Source organism: Mandrillus leucophaeus, unplaced genomic scaffold, assembly GCF_000951045.1.
Source record: "Mandrillus leucophaeus isolate KB7577 unplaced genomic scaffold, Mleu.le_1.0 Scaffold1395, whole genome shotgun sequence".
Taxonomy (NCBI): Eukaryota; Metazoa; Chordata; class Mammalia; order Primates; family Cercopithecidae; genus Mandrillus; species Mandrillus leucophaeus.
In genome coordinates, this window is record NW_012101360.1 from 98485 (window position 1) to 115796 (window position 17312).

At 42.8% G+C, this 17312-nt stretch overlaps 1 protein-coding gene across 1 annotated transcript in view; it reads right to left on the reverse strand.

The window, feature by feature from the left end:
* PTPN9 (protein tyrosine phosphatase, non-receptor type 9) overlaps positions 1-17312 on the reverse strand; it is a 135179-nt gene that overhangs the window by 93905 nt on the left and 23962 nt on the right. The window contains exon 3 of the mRNA XM_011973707.1: positions 9583-9700. Within this exon, the coding sequence (XP_011829097.1) occupies positions 9583-9700 (118 nt within the window). The remainder of the gene's footprint in view (positions 1-9582; positions 9701-17312) is intronic.

A 17312-nucleotide genomic window follows, 5' to 3' on the forward strand; every position in this document is an offset into this window, starting at 1 on the left:
AAGGAAGGAAGGAAGGAAGGAAGGAAGGAAGGAAGGAAGGAAGGAAGGAAGGAAGGAAGGAAGGAAGGAGAGAGAGAAAATGATATTTGGGGTGGCTGAAGAAAAAAAAAAAACAACGAATATTTTTTTCTTTTTAAAAAATTTCTCACAGGGTGTGATGGCTCACACTTGTAATCCTGGCACTTTGGGAGGCCAAGGTGAGTGGATCACTTGAGGTCAGGAGTTCAAGACCAGCCTCGCCAACATGATGAAACCCCATCTCTACTAAAAATACAGAAATTAGTTGGGCGTGGTGGCATGCGCCTGTAATCCCGGCTACTGGGGAGGCTGAGGCAGGAGAACTGCTTGAATCTGGGAGGCGGAGGTTATAGTGAGCTGAGATAGTGCCACTGCACTCCAGCCTGGGCAGCAGAGTGAGACTCCATCTCAAAAAAAAAAAATTCTTTTCTCTGATAACTTAATTCCATAATAATGTTGTTTTACCCATAAACAAAATGGCACATTGGCATTCAGTTTCCGGAAATGTCTAATGGTTTCTCTAGAGCATTTAGAAATTAATCTAGAAAGGTTATTTTTGAAAACAAAAGTATGTGGAAAATCCTGTATATTTAATCTTGCTAGCTACATCACTTCTAAGTCCCTAACCTAGCCAGAAATACCATTTTTTCTTCATTTTTGGGATTTTCAAGGCATGGAAGAGCTAGAGCCTCCTTAGTGAGGCAAATGGCCATCCCCAAATAAAAATGTTTTATTGTCCTCATGTATTACGTTTAAGTGTTCAGGCCTTTCTCTCAGTAACTCTTTTCCTTCATGATTCCAAGAAAAAATCAGGAAAATATAGAAAGTACAAAAGAGCAGTAAAAATAACTTCCTGGCAAGGTGCAGAGGCTCACACTTGTAATCCTAGCACTCTGGGAGGCCAAGGGAAGAGGCTTGCTTGAGCCCAGGAGCACGAGACCAGCCCAGGCAACACAGTGAGACCCCCATCTCTATTTTTTGTTTTTTTTTAATTACTTTAAGGTCAGGCGCGGTGGCTCACACCTGTAATCCCAGCACTTTGGGAGGCCAAGGCAGGCGGATCACAAGGTCAAGAGTTCAAGACCAGCCTGACCAACATGGTGAAACCCCGTCTCTACTAAAAATACAAAAATTAGCCAGGCATGGTGGCTCATGCCTGTAATCCCAGCTACTAAGGAGGCTGAGACAGGAGAATCACTTGAACTCAGGAGTCTGAGGCTGCAGTGAGCCAAGATTATACCACTGCACTCTAGCCTGGGTGATGGAGTGAGACTCCATCTCGGAAAAAAAAAAAAAAAAGTACTTTAAAAAGTCAGGCACAGCGGCCCACGCCTGTAATCTCAGCACTTTGGAGGCCGAGGCAAGTGGATCACTTGAGGTCAGGAGTTCGAGACCAGTCTGACCAAAAAGGTGAAACCCCATCTATATTAAAAACACAAAATTAGCCAGGTATGGTGGCGCATGCCTGTAATCCCATCTACATGGGAGGCTGAGGCAGGAGAATGGCTTAAACCCAGGAGGCAGAGGTTGTAGTAAGCTGAGATCACACCACTGCACTCCAGCCTGGGCAACAAGAACAAAACTCCAACGCAAAAAAAAAAAAAAATTACTTAAAAAAAATTCCATTGTTTGGAAAATTTTCGTCCTCAACTTTCTTACTCTTGACAGAAGTTGAAAAAAAATCTAGCTTAAAAAAAGAAAGGGAAAAAAATATGGGCAAAATGAAAGTATCATGGAAAAACAATTTCAAAAGCTGTTGTCTTGTCCCAGATATTGATATGAAATATACTTTCCCATTATACTCACTGTAGTACTTGAGAGATTAAACTGTACATACGTAAGACTATGGCTCCAGCTGGAGTGCAGTGGCATGACCATAGTTCATTGCAACCTTAAACTCCTGGGCTCAAATGATCTTCCCACATCAGCCTCCCAAGTAGCTGGAACAACAGCATGTGCCACCATGCCCGGCTACTTTGTTTTTTATTACTTTTTTTTGAGACAGAGTTTCGCTCTTGTTGTCCAGGCTGGAGTGCAATGACATCATCTTAGCTCACCACAACCTCTGCCTCCTGGGTTCAAGAGATTCTCCTGCCTCAGTCTCCTGAGTAGCCAGTATTACAGGCATGTGCCACCATGCTGGGCTAATTTTGTATTTTTAGTAAAGATGGGGTTTCTCCATGTTGGCCAGGATGGTCTCGAACTCCCAACCTCAGGTAATCCTCCCGCCTCAGCAGCCCAAAGTGCTGGAATTACAGGTGTGAGCCACTGCACCCAGCTAATTTATTATTATTACTTGTGTAGACATGGAGTCTTGCTATGTTGCCTAGGTTAGTCTCGAACTCCTGGCCTCAAATGATCCTCCCACCTTGGCCTCCCACACTACTGGGATTATAGGCGTGAGCCACTGTGCCTGGCCAAGATGGATTTTCATAAAGGCAAAGAGCAGACCTTCTATTCTGAGAGGTACAGCCAGAGGTTTATATGAACTCCCCAACTTCATTAACCTCATTAAATCATATAATTTCTGTCATACGTAAATGTACATTAAACAGTGTCACCTCAGAACAATAAATAACTGGGAACAATGTAGCCACACCTCTACAGGGAAACTTGTGAATGGCTGAAACCAGGAATTTTGAACCCACAAATGTCCAGGGTGAGCTATTTCTGGGGTGTGTGTGTCATACATAAACATACATGGTTAAAGGCAGATGAAGTGCACTGGAGACAGCAGTTAACCAGAAGAGTGAGTCTCAGTTCTTCTACTGAAAGCCTCAGAATATCATCCCTATATCTTAAAGACAATCATCCTAAGCAAAACAATACCTGCTTCGTAGGCTATGTGAGGAACAATTTCAAAAAAGTTTCACTCATTCTTCAGCAAACATAGTTTAGTTTAGTTTTGTTTTTCTGTTTTTCTTTCCAACTTTTATTTTAGGTTCAGGGTATACATATGCAGGTTTATTACATAGGGAAATTGTGTGTCACAAGGTTTGGTGTACACATTATTTTGTTACCCAGGTAATAAGCAGAGTACCCAATAGGCAGTTTTTTGATCCTCACCCTTCTCCCACTCTCCACACTCAAGTAGGCCCAGGTGTCTGTTGTTCCCTTCTTTGTGTCCATGTGTACTTAACGTGTAGATCCCAGTTGTAAGTGATAATGTGTGGCATTTTTTTTTTTCTTTTTTCTTTTTGAGATGGAGTCTCACTCTGTTGCCCAGGCTAGAGTGCAGTGGCACGATCTCAGCTCACTGCAACCTCTGCCTCCCAGGTTCAAGCAATTCTCCTGCCTCAGCCTCCCAAGTAGCTGGGATTACAGGCACCTGACACCGTGCCCAGCTACTTTTGGTATTTTTAGTAGAGAAAGGGTTTTGCCATCTTAGCCAGGTTAGTCTTGAACTCCTGACCTCAAGGGATCCACCTGCCTTGGCCTCCCAAAGTGCTGGGATTACAGGCGTGAGCCCACGCGCCTAGCTGGCATTTGGTTTTCTGTTCTTGCATTAGTTCGCTTAGAATAATGGTCGTCAGCTCCATCCTTGCTGTGAAAGATACGATCTTTTTTATGGCTCTGTAGTATTCCATGGTATATATGTACCACATTTTCTTTATGCAGTCCACTGCTGATGGGCACTGAGGTTGATTCCATGTCTCAGCAAACATATTTTGAACCCTCCAATATATACTAAGAATTCAGAAGTTCGAGTCCCTGTCCTCATTGCATGTAGCAAGTCCTCCTCCTTGACAGGTACTCTATAGTTTAATAATTGCCTTCAAAGAACTAGAAGGCAATTCCTCAAGGATAGAGAGTTCCAACCTTGCTATACAAGGACCTGGCACATACCAACAGATAATAAATGATTGTTGAATGAACAAACTATATTTCTGCTTATGATCTAAAAAATATCCTCAGTTGACATTAACATGAAAAAGAATATAAAATAACACTGTGTGGTGATTATCAGGGAAACAGAGACACTTCATAGCAACACTCAGAAACATTTGGAGGTATACATGTACTGAAACATCACAATATGCACAATTATTATGTACAATTATTATGTCTTTTTTAAAATAGAGATAGGGCTTACTTTGTCACCCAGGCTGGAATGCAGTGGCGAAATCATAGCTTTGTAAACTTTGTAACCTCAAATTCCTGGGCTCAATCGACCCTCCTGCCTCAGCCTCCCAAAGTGTTGGAATTACAGGCTTAAGCAACCACACCTGGCCAAAAACAACAATAACTTGAAAAGGAAAAATAAAAATGACACCACATTATCATGCCATGGCAAGGCTCAACAGTGTTCTGTCCTATAAAATCCATCTTGAGTGCAGTGGCTTATGCCTGTAATTCTAACACTTTGGGAGGGCAAGGTGGGAGGATCCCTTGAGGTGAGGAATTTGAGACCAGCCTAGGCAACATAAGACCCTCTCTCTATTAAAAATAAATACATAAAAATAAATTGTGGCTGGGCACGGTGGCTCACGACTGTCATCCCAGCACTTTCGGAGGCTGAGGCAGGCAGATCACAAGGTCAGGAGTTTGAGACCAGCCAGACCAACATGGTGAAACCCCGTCTCTATTAAAAATACAAAAATTAGCTGGCATGGTAGTATGCGCCTGTAATCCGAGCTACTCAGGAGGCTAAGGCAGGAGAACTGCTTGAACCCGGGAGGCAGAGGTTGCAGTGAGCCGAGATTGTACCACTGCATTCTGGCCTGGGCGACACAGCAAGACTCCATCTCAAAAAATATATATCATCATCATCATCATCATCATTTTTTAAAAAGCTGAATAAAATCCCTCCATCTCTGAAAACCCCTGCAAAGGGTGTGGAAATGGCTCATTTTACCCTCTATGATGGTTATGCTATAGAACAATTGGTTTTAGACTAGAACTTTTCAGTATGAGAAGTCAATTGCTGCAATCAGTATTTGGTGACACATAGTTTCATAAGTACTAAATGTGTTGAGCAAAGACCTATCTTTAACTTTAAAGTGAAAACTTCAAACTGTTCCTAACTACAAAATTTTTCAGAGATAAACCATGGTTTCTCAACTGTGGTGCTACTGACATTTTGATCAGATAATTCTTTGCTGTAGGGAGCTGTCTTATGCATTAGAGGATGTTTAGCAGCATTCCTGACCTCTACCCACTAGATGCCAGTACCACCTCCCACAGTCATGACAACTAAAGAAGTTTCTAATATTGACAAATGTTCTAGGGGGAGGATCATCCTGATAGGGAACCAGAGATAAACAATGGAATGATAATTTTTTTCATAAAGACTGTTTAAATAAGATATGGAAGATAATACAAACTGTCATTCTTAGCACTCATTTGCGAGTCATTTTTAGATCATCAGATGACCTTTTAATATTTTATGTGAAAAGCAGCAGCAGAAGCAGACCACCACCACCAGTGCACCTAAAGGTAATGTGTAACCTAGAAAGAAGAAAATAAACCAATGAACCAATGGATGATGCAAAAAGTCTTAACAGTAAAAAATGAGCTAAGGTAGCCTCAGTACTCTGCTATGTCTATTACTCATGCATGGTAACTGTTAGAATTCTTAGGCTATCTTGAAATCTTTTATTTCAATGCTACAAAGTCAGACTCCATTTTTCTTCCTATTCTTATCTAAAAAACAAAAACAAAAACAAAAAGTTTCCTGTATCACAGACAGCAAGAATATTTACCACTATTTATTGAGCATTTTGTAAATACAAGGGATTTTACTTAATTAAGCAGATCTCCAAAAAACTTAAGGAAATAAGACAAAATAGATTCAGAAACATTAAATAAAACACCAAGAGCCACAAAGGAAACTGAGGGATTCCTGAGGTCTACCAAAGGGTCATCACCATCACATCCCAAAAGGCCTAGGTTTTACTTATAAATCTTTTGGTTTATAAAAAGGCCAGATTTGCAATAATATTAAAAATTGAGATCTCAGCATTTAATAGTATAATCTTAAACGTGTAAAGAACACATAGTACTTTTCAGAAAATGTTATCATTTTTCATTATAAAAGAAACATATGGGGCTGGGCGCAGTGGCTCACGCCTATAATCCTAGCACTTTGGGAGGCTAAGGCGGGCAGATGACCTGAGGTCAGGAGTTCGAGACCAGCTTGGCCAACATGGCAAAACCCCATCTCTACTAAAAATTTAAAAACTAGCTGGTCATGGTGGCGGGCGCCTGTAGTCCCAGCCGCTTGTGAGGCTGAGGCAGGATAATCGCTCGAACCCGGGTGGTGGAGGTTGCAGTGAGCCGAGATCACATCACTGCACTCCAGCCTGGGCGACAGAGTGAGACTGTTTCCAAAAAAAAAAAAAAGAAAAGAAATATATGGGCTGGGCATAGTGGTTCATGCCTATAATCTCAGCATTTTGGGAGGCTGAGGCAGAAGGATAGCTTCAGCTCAGGAATTTCAGATCAGCCTGGGCAACATAGTGAGGTCCTATCTGTATTTATGAGAAAAAAAAAAATTAGCTGGACATGATGACACGGGCCTGTGGTCCCAGCTACTCAGGAGGCTGAAGTAGGAGAATCACTTGAGCCAGGGAGGTCAAGGCTGCAGTGAGCCATAACTGTGCCACCACATTCCAGCCTCGCAATAGAAACATATGATCATTGTAGATAATCTAAGTAGCCCATTTTTTTTTCTTTCTTTTTTTTCAGATGGAATCTCACTCTGTTGCCCAGGCTGGAGTGCAATGGCATGATCTTGGCTCACTGCAACCTCCGTCTCCCATGTTCAAGTGATTCTCCTGCCTCAACCTCTGGAGCAGCTGCAATTACAGGCGTACAACACCACGCCTGGCTAATTTTTTGTATTTTTAGTAGAGACGGGTTTTTGCCATGTTGGCTAGGCTAGTCTTGAACTCCTGACCTCAGGTGATCTGACTGCCTTGGCCTCCCAAAGTGCTGGGATTACAGGTGTGAGCCACCACGCCCAGCCTTAAATAGCCCATTTTTTAAAACACTGGTTGTAATAATGATGTATATAATGAATTATATCATCATATTATCATACTGACATGTATCTCTAATAATGATTCACATCAAAACAAATGCAAAGGTAAAGATTAGCTAGGTGTTCAAGCAATGAACTAATGGATGAACATCCCAGACATTTCAGTCCTAAAGTCACAGATGACCTTCTTTAGAACCTGCCCAGAATTTACTGTAGAAATAAATTCTGGCTTCAGAATAATTCAATATACCTACCTGTGCTACCTACACTGAAAAAAAAGACAAGTACTGTGCATGTATGTTGTGGATGAGTTTGGTATTTCAGAGGAAACTGGTACATACTACAGAAACTGCCTTTCCCAGAGAAAAAATGAAATGCTTATCTCAGAAGCAGAAATTAAAGAAAAAAATCATCTCTAATCTACTCTTTTGGTCTTATCATTTTATAGTTTGGACCTAAGAGATCACCAATCCTTAATAAATAAGGTTTCCCATGAATTCTAGAGCTTCTCTGCCTCCTGTCCGCACCCTCCATGTCCATGCTTAACAACCTAATGCCAGCCAGGTGCAGTAGCTCACACCTATAATCCCAGCACTTTGGGAGGCCAAGGCTGGAGGATCACTTGAGCCCAGGAGTTTAAGACCAGCCTAGGCAACAGAGCGAGATCCTGTCTCTACAAAATAAAAAATAAAAAAATCTAAGTGGGCATGGTGGTGTGGTGGTGCACACTTTTAGTCCCAGCTTCTCGGGAGGCTGAGGTAGCAGGATTCCTTGGGTCAGGGAGGTCAAGGCTTCAGCAAGTTATGATCATGCCACTGCACTCCAGTCTGAGTGACCGAGTGAGACCATGTCTCCAAAAAAAAAAAAAAAAACCAACAACCTAATGCTGGACAGACACAGTGGCTCATGTCTGTAATCCCAGCACTTTGGGAGGCCGAGGCTGGAGGATTGCTTGAACCCAAGAGTTTGGGACCAGCCTGGGCAACAAAGCAACACCCCTATCTCTATTAAAAAAAAAAAAAAAAAGTGCCAGGCATGGTGGCACATGATTGTAGTTCCAGCCACTAGGGAAGCTGAGGAAGGAGGATCACCTGGGCCCAGAAGTTTCAGGCTGCAGTGAGCTAGGATCAAGCCACTACACTTCAGCCTGGGCAACAGAGCGAGACCCTGTCTCTTAAAATTTAAAAAATTTTAAAAAGTGAACCAAACGCTTAAGAAACTAACTTGGTTAGGTTCCTAAGGGGCCTTTTCAAAATCAGATATAAAAGTGCTGATGCCAGGCCCTCCAGCACTGAGAAGTGTAGGCTAAACTACTTTTCTAGGAACATCTTGCCTTACTCCAAAAGAACAGGAATAGAAAACAGTGGTTATTTTAGTGGTCAGGAAGAGCAACCAAGATCTCATATGGAGGTGTGCTTAGGGGGAAAATGTTAAAATAATTGATTAGGAAAAAGAAAGTACCAGAATTGTCTGATATACCAAGGCAGGATGGTAGACAGAAGCAGTGAAATGGCTGATACTACACTAGAGGTTGTATCTGAACAAATAATCAGGGTTAGGTTCTATGACTTCTAATCTTGGCACTGCAATGGACCAGCCACACTGCCGTAAAATGGGGCTTAATATTTAGAAAATAAAGTTTAAGTATTCCAAAATTACTATGTTTTTTCCAAGATAATAAAGGCATAAAAGTCAGAAAATGAAACTCAAATATACCCGCAATGAGTCTTAACTTTTACCTCTTTAAAACAGTTTAGCTCCTGGCCAGGCAGGGTGGCTCATGCCTGTAATCCCAGCACTCTGGGAGGCTGAGGCAGGCTGATCGCCTGAGGTCAGGAGTTCCAAGAGCAGCCTGGCCAACAAGGTGAAACCCCATCTCTACAAAAAATACAAAAATTAGCCGGGTGTGATGGCGGGTGCCTGTAATCCCAGCTACTTGGGAGGCTGAGGCTGGAAAATCCCTTGAACTCAGGAGGCTGAGGTTGCAGTAAGCAGAGATGTGACAAGAGTGAAACTCCACCTCAAAACAAAACAAAACAAAACAAAACAGTTCAGCTCCTTTCTAAAGGAGGGTCTTTTCAAGTCATTCATAAGTACTAGGTTGGGTTCCTTAGAGAAAACCTCCAGGCCCCTTAATATTCACAAAATAAAAGTCCAAGACTCTTGATGTGCTCAGAAAGTTTTTCCTTTTTTTTTTTTTGAGATGGAGTCTCACTTTGTCACCAGGCTGGAGTGCAGTGGTGCAATCTCAGCTCACGACAACCTCTGCCTCCCGGTTCAAGCAATTCTCCTGCCTCAGCCTCCCAAGTAGCTGGGACTATAGGTGTGCACCACCACTCCCAGCTAATTTTTGTATTTTTACTAGAGACAGGATTTCACCATGTTGGCCAGGATGGTCTTGCTCTCTTGACCTTGTGATCCACCCACCTCGGCCTCCCAAAGTGCTGGGATTACAGGCATGAGCCACCATACCTGACCAGAAATTAATAGTGAAATTCTCACATCCAAATGAGATTTTACCTAATTGCTACATACAATATCATAAACTATCAGCAGTAATGAAAATAATAAGAGTTCTTCACCTTTCCTTCCTTCTTTCTCTCTGTAGAAGGCCTCAATTTAACATCATGAATCATTTGGTCCTTGACATAATGGTAACTTCCGGGGAGACAGATGACATTTAGCACAGGACATGTAAGACTGTGGGAAAAGGGAAGTTCTTGGCCACAAGAAATGGGACAAAACCCTTGCCCTTGGGAAAAATGCCAAAAATCTCTTAAGTACACGGTAAAGCAGTTAAATTTTTAGCTTTAAAAGATTCCATTATAAAAATACAAACCAGACTGGGCACAGTGGCTCATGCCTATAATCAAAACACTTTGGGAGGTTGAGGCGGGAGGACTGCTTGAGCTTAGGAGTTCATGACCAGCCTGGGCAACATGGTAAAATCCCCCTCCACAAAAAATATAAAAAATTAGTTGGGTGGGGTAGCATGCCTGTAGTCCCAGGAACCCGGGAGGCTGAGGTGGAAGGATCACCTGAGCCTGGGAGGCTAGGAGGTCGAGGCTGCAGTGAGCTATGATCATGCCACTGCATTCCAGCCTGGGTGACAGAGTAAGACCCTATCCACCTCCCCCCCAAAAAAAAGCAAAAACCACATCATGCAATTAGAATAATTAGAATAGGCTTTTGAAAACTACACTATAAAAATGGAAGATAATAATTTTCTGGAATTCATAAGAACCTGTACTAGGTGATGGTCCCCAAGGTGGATATTAATATTTTTCCCCTCGTAATTGGCTTAAACTAACATGGTTCTAAAATTTTTTGCTATTCAAAAATGATGAGGATGAGCATGGTGGCTCATGCCTGTAATCCCAGCACTTTGGGAGACCAAAGCAGGCGGATCACCTGAGGTCAGGAGTTTGAGGCCAGCCTGACCATCATGGTGAAACCCCGTCTCTACTAAAAATACAAAAATTAGCTGGGTGTGGTGGCAGGCACCTGTAATTCCAGCTACTAGGGAGGCTGAGGCAGGAGAATTGCTTGAACCCAGGAGGCAGAGGTCGCAGTGAGCCAAGATTGTGCCACCACACTCTAGTTTGGGCAACAGAACAAGACTGTCTCAAAAAGAAAAAAACAAAAAACAATGACGAATATCATAATAATGGCTAACTTTACTGACTACTTATTATATAACCATTGGGCTAAGTGCTCTACATGCATCTCCTTACTAATCCTTACAACACTGTAAGGTCTAAATAACATAAACTTTAAGAATTTTCGAAAAAAGAAAAGACATAAAATTAAAATAAAAAAAAACAAAAAAATAATTTTCAGGCTGGGCATGGTGGCTCATGCCTGTACTCTCAGCATTTTGGGAGGCCAAGGTGGGTAGATTGCATGAGCCCTGGAGTTCAAGACCAGCCTGGGCAACATAGTGACACCTTATCTCTATTATTTAAAAAATAAAGTAAAATAAATTGGCGATGGCTCACGCTTGTAATCCCAGCACTTTGGGAGGCAGAGGCGGGTGGATCACAAGGTCAGAATATAGAGACCATCCTGGCCAACATGGTGAAACCCCGTCTCTACTAAAATACAAAAATTAGCCGGGCATGGTGGTGCACGCCTGTAATCCCAGCTGCTCGGGAAACTGAGGTGGGAGAATCGCTTGAACACAGGAGGTAGAGGTTGTGCCACTGTGCTACAGCCTGGTGATAGAGCAAAACTCCATCTCAAAAAAATAAATAAATAATAAAAATATTAATAGAAGCATAAGTACTTTAGAAAACTACTCCATTGTCCTATCAATCACCACTGGGATATCCCTGCAAAACCAAAAGACCCTAAACAGCTATAATTACACAGAATTTTAATCTAGTAAGAGTTCTAGTTAAGAGTCTTGGCAGGGCGAGGTGGCTCACACCTGTAATCCCAGCACTTTGGGCTGCTGAGGCAGGTGGATTGCCTAAGGTCAAGAGTTCAAGACCAGCATGGGCAACATGGTGAAATCCCGTCTCTACTAAAAATACATAAATTAGCCAGGCATGGTGGCAGGCACCTATAATCCCAGCTACTCGGGAGGCTGAGGCACGAGAATCACTTGAACCCGGGAGGCAGAGGTTGCAGTGAGCTGAGATCGCATTACTGCACTCCAGCCTGGGTAACAAAGCAAGACTCCGTCTCAAAACACAATAACATAATGACAATAAAGATTAATACTTATATATAGAAATTGTCCTTCACACTGCCAAACTGCCAGCCCATTAAGAAAGGCTTTTACGGCCAGGCATGGTGGCTCATGCCTATAATCCAAGCACCATGGGAAAGGCAGGCAGATCACTTGAGGTCAGGAGTTGGAGACCAGGCTAGCCAACATGGTGAAACCCCATGTCTACTAAAAAGAAAATACAAAAATTAGTCGGGTGTGATGGTGCATGCCTGTAGTCCCAGCTACTTGGGAGGCTAAGGCAGGAGAATTGCTTGAACCAGGAAGATGAAGGTTGCAGTGAGCCGAGACTGTGCTCCAGTCTGGGTGACAGAGAGAGACTCTGTCTCAAAAAAAAAAAAAAAAAAGAAAGAAAAGAAGAAGAAAGGCTTTTACAAACCTTCTCGTGCAAAAGAACAACAAGATATAAAGAAAACAAAATTTTACTGTAGTTGCGACCACACCTTGAAATGGAGAGTTGACAACTCTGTTTTAAGGAACAAACTCTTTTCCTATAGTAATTTCATCATAATTTCTTGCACAGAGTATACAATATGTTTCTGCTGGCAATATACAGTTGAGTAAATGCTTTCTAAATCTTTTCCTCTGTACTTTCCAAACTATATTTTAAGAAACATTAACAAAACCAAACACATATATCAATACCAAAACCCACAAAATTAGCTATTTTATACCCACTTAGGCATCTAAGTAAACTGGCTAACGGTTTCATGGGAAGTAATGTACTGTAAAAGAGGAAACACTGGCAATGAAGGCAGAAAACCTAGACCTGGGTGGAAATCACGGCTACATAACTTGCTAACTCTCTGACCTTGGGCAATTTCCTTCTCTCAGTCTGAGTTTTCTTATTTGCAAAGTGAGAGTAGTAATTCCAATCTTGGGAGGGAGGATTAATTGCATGTGAAATGCCCACCACAGAGCCTGACTCCAAGCAGGAGTTTAGAAAAGATATTGCTATGATTGTTATTCATACAAGTTCCTTAAAAGCAAGAACATCGTATTTGTCCTTGTAGCCCAACTGTAGGCTTTATAATTATTGAGGAGCTGAAAAAACAAGAAACACCAAAGTTACAAATGAGGATTTGTATCCGGTCAACACACGCCTAGACAGAAAATGAAACTAAGAAGTAATCATGACTTTCAAAAACTGTATCAACGCATACATAGAGTATAAATCAAAGTATATATTGCCATTTGATGGGGAAAAATATCAAAATATGCAATGTGCTTATTTTTAAGCCACTCTGAAAGAAGATGATGCTGCCTGTAAACAAATCAGGAGTACAACTACTCTTCATTCATTCTGCAAGTATTTCCGTAAGTGCCAGTCATTATGTTGGTCATTATGCTAGGCAATGTGCATATGATGGGGAGCAAAAGCGAAAATAGTCCCAACCCTCATAGAGCTTGCTTGCAGTCATGTAATCACACAAATAAGTGTTAACTTGTGATAAGTGATGTGAAGGATGGGTAAATGGTGCTCTGAGAACCTATTAGGTTAGAATCTAATCTAACTGAAATCAAGGAAGGCGTTCCAAGGAGGTGAAACCTGAGAGCTGAAGGATGAAGAGGAGGTTAACAAAGGGAGGTGTTTCCAGATGGAGTAAAGTAGCTACTGCAAAGACCCTGTAAGCAGAAGGAAACATGGCAAGAACGCAGGACTATAAGGGCAGTGTGCATGGAGCAGAGACAAGTATGAGAATTAGCTAGGGTCTAGGCTGCACAAGGGCCTATATCGCCTACATTCAAAAGTTGTACTTTGATATCAAGAGCAATGACAAGGCCTGTAATCCTAAGGCTTTGGGAGGCTGAGGCAGGAGGACGGCTTGAACCCAAGAGGTCGAGGTCATAAATACACCACTGGACTCCAGCCTGGGTGACAAAGTGAGATCCTGTCTCCACAAAAAAAAAAAAAAAAAAAAAGAGCAACCAGAAGCCACTAAAGAATTTTATGAATGCTTCTTTGTGGGGCAGGCAGGCTGAGGGGAAGATGAAATCAGATTTTCAATAGGACTCTGGCTTCTGGCTTCTGGAATACGGATGGATCAGGTGGGAAACAAAAGTCCTGTCAGGATACGATAGTAGCTCGGAATAGGGTGATGGCAGTGATGGTGGAAGAAAGCCAATGAATTCAAGATATATTCAGGAAAATCTAACACTGTATTGTACACAAGGGCAGAGAGATAGCAGTGTCCAAGACACTGGGTTTCTGATTCATATGACTGTACAGAAGGAGAAGGAGATACCACTCAGGAGGTATTCTGCTTCCGAAATGTCTTTAAGGAGCCGGGCGCAGTGGCTCACTCCTGTAATCCCAGCACTTTGGGAGGCTGAGGTGGGTGAATTGCCTGAGGTCAGGAGTTCGAGACCAGCCTGGCCAATGTAGTGAAACCCCATCATTACTAAAAATACAAAAAATTAGCTGGGTGCGGTGGCGGGCACCTGTAATCCCAGCTACTAGGGAGGCTGACGCAGGAGAATTGCTTGAACCCAGGAGGCAGAGGTTGCAGGGAGCCAAGATGGTGCCATTGCATTCCAACCTGGCAACAAGAGCAAAACTCTGTCTCAAAAAAAAAAAAAAGAAAGAAAGAAAGAAAAGAAGTATCTTTAAGGCTGTTCACACAGGCCAAAAAGGGCCTAAGTGCACTACACTTTTGCATGAAAATGTGTAAACCCAGTTTGATCCCCTACTTTAAATAAGGGTCTAAAAGATTTTTTGCTATTTACAAAAATCAAACTGACTCTAAAAAATACAAGGATTTTCCCACACTGAAGAAATTTCAAAGATTCTGCCACAAGCTTCTAAATCAACTTCCAGTGAATGTTAAATTGGTTTGAGCAATAGAGCAGCATTATGGAGTGAATGTGTCATTTCCCATGAGGACCACTTTGATAAGGCTAACACTTACTTACTGTCATTTAATTTAAATATTTTAAATAAATCTTAATAGTTAAGAGTACTCTTGGCCAGAGGCAGTGGCTCACACCTGTAATCCCAGCACTTTGGGAGGCCGAGGCGGGCGGATCACAAGGTCAGGAGATGGAGACCATCCTGGTTAACACCGTGAAACCCCGTCTCTACTAAAAAATACAAAAGATTAGCCGGGCATGGTTGCGAGCGCCTGCAGTCCCAGCTACTCAGGAGGCTGAGGCAGGAGAATGGCATGAACCCAGGAGGTGGAGGCTGCAGTGAGTCGAGATCGCGCCACTGCACTCCAACCTGGGCAACAGAGCAAGACTCTGTCCAAAAAAAAAGAAAAAAAAAGTACCCTTGGCCGGGCACGATGACTCAGGCCTGTAATCCCAGCACTTTGGGAGGCGGAGGCGGGCAGATCACGAGGTCAAGAGATCAAGACCATCCTCCAACATGGTGAAACCCCGTCACTAGTAAAAATACAAACATTAGCTGGGCGTGGTGGGTACCTGTAATCCCAGATACTCCCGAGGCTGAGGCAGGAGAATCGTTTGAGCCCGGGAGGTGGAGGTTGTAGTGAGCCGAGATCACGCCATTGCACTCCAGTCTGGGCAACAAAACCCAAACTCCGGCTGGGCGCGGTGGCTCACGACTATAATCCCAGCACTTTTGGAGGACAAGGTGGGCAGATCACGAGGTCAGGAGTTCGAGATGGTGAAACCCCATGTCTACTAAAAATACAAAAATTAGCTAGGCATGGTGGCAGGTGCCTATAATCCCAGCTGCTCAGGAGGCTGAGGCAGAAGAATCATTTGAACCCTGGAGGCGGAGGTTGCAGTGAGCCAAGATCAGGCCACTGCACTCCAGCCTGGATGACAGGGCGAGACTCCGTCTCAAAAAAAAAAAAAAAAAAAAAACTGAAACTCCAACTCTAGAAAAAAGAGAGCACTCTTATGTGACATTAAACTAGAATATGATAACATCAGGCATTACCATAATTAGAACTATACTGCTTTTTTGTTTTAATATTTTGAAATGCTTGTAAAAAATAATATTTTGTAGGAAAAAAAGAGATAAGATTTTAAAAACACACAGACACATAATCTCTTGCCTTTAATAAATATTTTGCCATTTCCTTCCTAGTCCTTGTTAATGCCCATCACATTCAATTCAGGGTAAAAAATAAGGTTTCTACTAGCTAAACACATTTGTATATGTGTATGCACTATATACAAAGTAAAGCCAATACTATGTCAATACTATCAATACTTTAATATTTACTTTTCCTGGTTTTAGTTTTCAAATTTGCAACGGATGCTATTTGCATAGAATACTGATGCCTTTAAGTCTTAAAAACAGAAATCTGACTGACCCAAGAAAAAGGATGAAAGAAAGAGATTTGTCCCTTTAAAATCAGCCAACACGTCCTATGTTAGTACTGAAGTACTTTCCAATTCTGGCAGGATGGGCTCCATGGCCACCTGCTTGCACTAGGGCCTGACTAGCATTTTATTAACATCCAACTGCAATTACTAGGACATTCATTACCACTGCTTGTACAAAGCAGAATTCTCTTTAAATTTTTTTCCCATACTGATTTCATCACCAGGTGTCAAAAGGCAAAACCGTGGCCTGAGGCCAAATAGAAAAATGTCATCTCTACAAATGAAGAGAAAAGACAAGGACTTTAAAAAATCAGGTCAACAAGCCCATTAGCCAATAATAGTTTGTAAAACTAGACTGTCTTCACACTAGAGGCTGTGCTAGCAAATGTGGTCCTTGGAAACAAGGGCTGTAGAGCTTGAAATGGGTTGCCAGCATGGTTTGCCTTTTTCGTTTTTCATGTTTATTTTTATTTTTTTATTTATAACATGGAATCAGACTATGACTATAATGGAGCATAGCTATGGCGGGGTATAGGCACTGCCAAGGAAGAGACAGCGAAAAGCCCGTAGGGTTCCCAATCTAACTAGCAGACCTTCCCATCTTCCTCAGGAGTGGTCCCTGTCTCTGCAGCTGGAATGTGCGGGAGGGAAAGTTACAAGGGCCCCAAAATGAGACAGCAAAACACTTCCTTCTGAGAACTAAAGGTCATAGGCTTTTAAGGAACAATAGAGCTCAATGTAAGCTTCAGAAAGATGATGACAGTCAGATGAGACGGGGGTAGGGAAGCAGGGGTGAGGAGATGCTCCCCGTCTGGGATAGCTGAATAGGAGGGTCAAGGCCAGGAACTTTAGAAGCACGAGAAGGGCTGGATCTTCCAGAACCTGCCCCAGTGGGCCTGAGAAACCTAAGAGGCTCCTCTGAAAATCTAGGGCATCTATGCATCCAATACTCTCAGCCCTCTCCTCGGGAAGGGAGATAATCCCCACAGGAAGCACCCCCCAAACTGGGGCTTTTCCTACCCTTCAAAAGCCACAAACCCTCACGGAAAACATTTACAAGGGAGTGGAAAGGCCGGGGGCAAGCAGCGGTTCTCCAAACCTCAGGAAGGAGGCCCCTGGATCCAAAGAACTTTGCCCCTGGAATGGGGGGTGGGGTGGGGAGGGCACCGTCTGAGGCCCGTAAGCCTCGGGGAAAGAAGCTGCAGGAACTGGAGCAGGGTCCCGTGGGTGCACTGACGAGGGGGTGGCGGCCTGGGGCGCGGTCGCCGGTGAGGGAGGCCC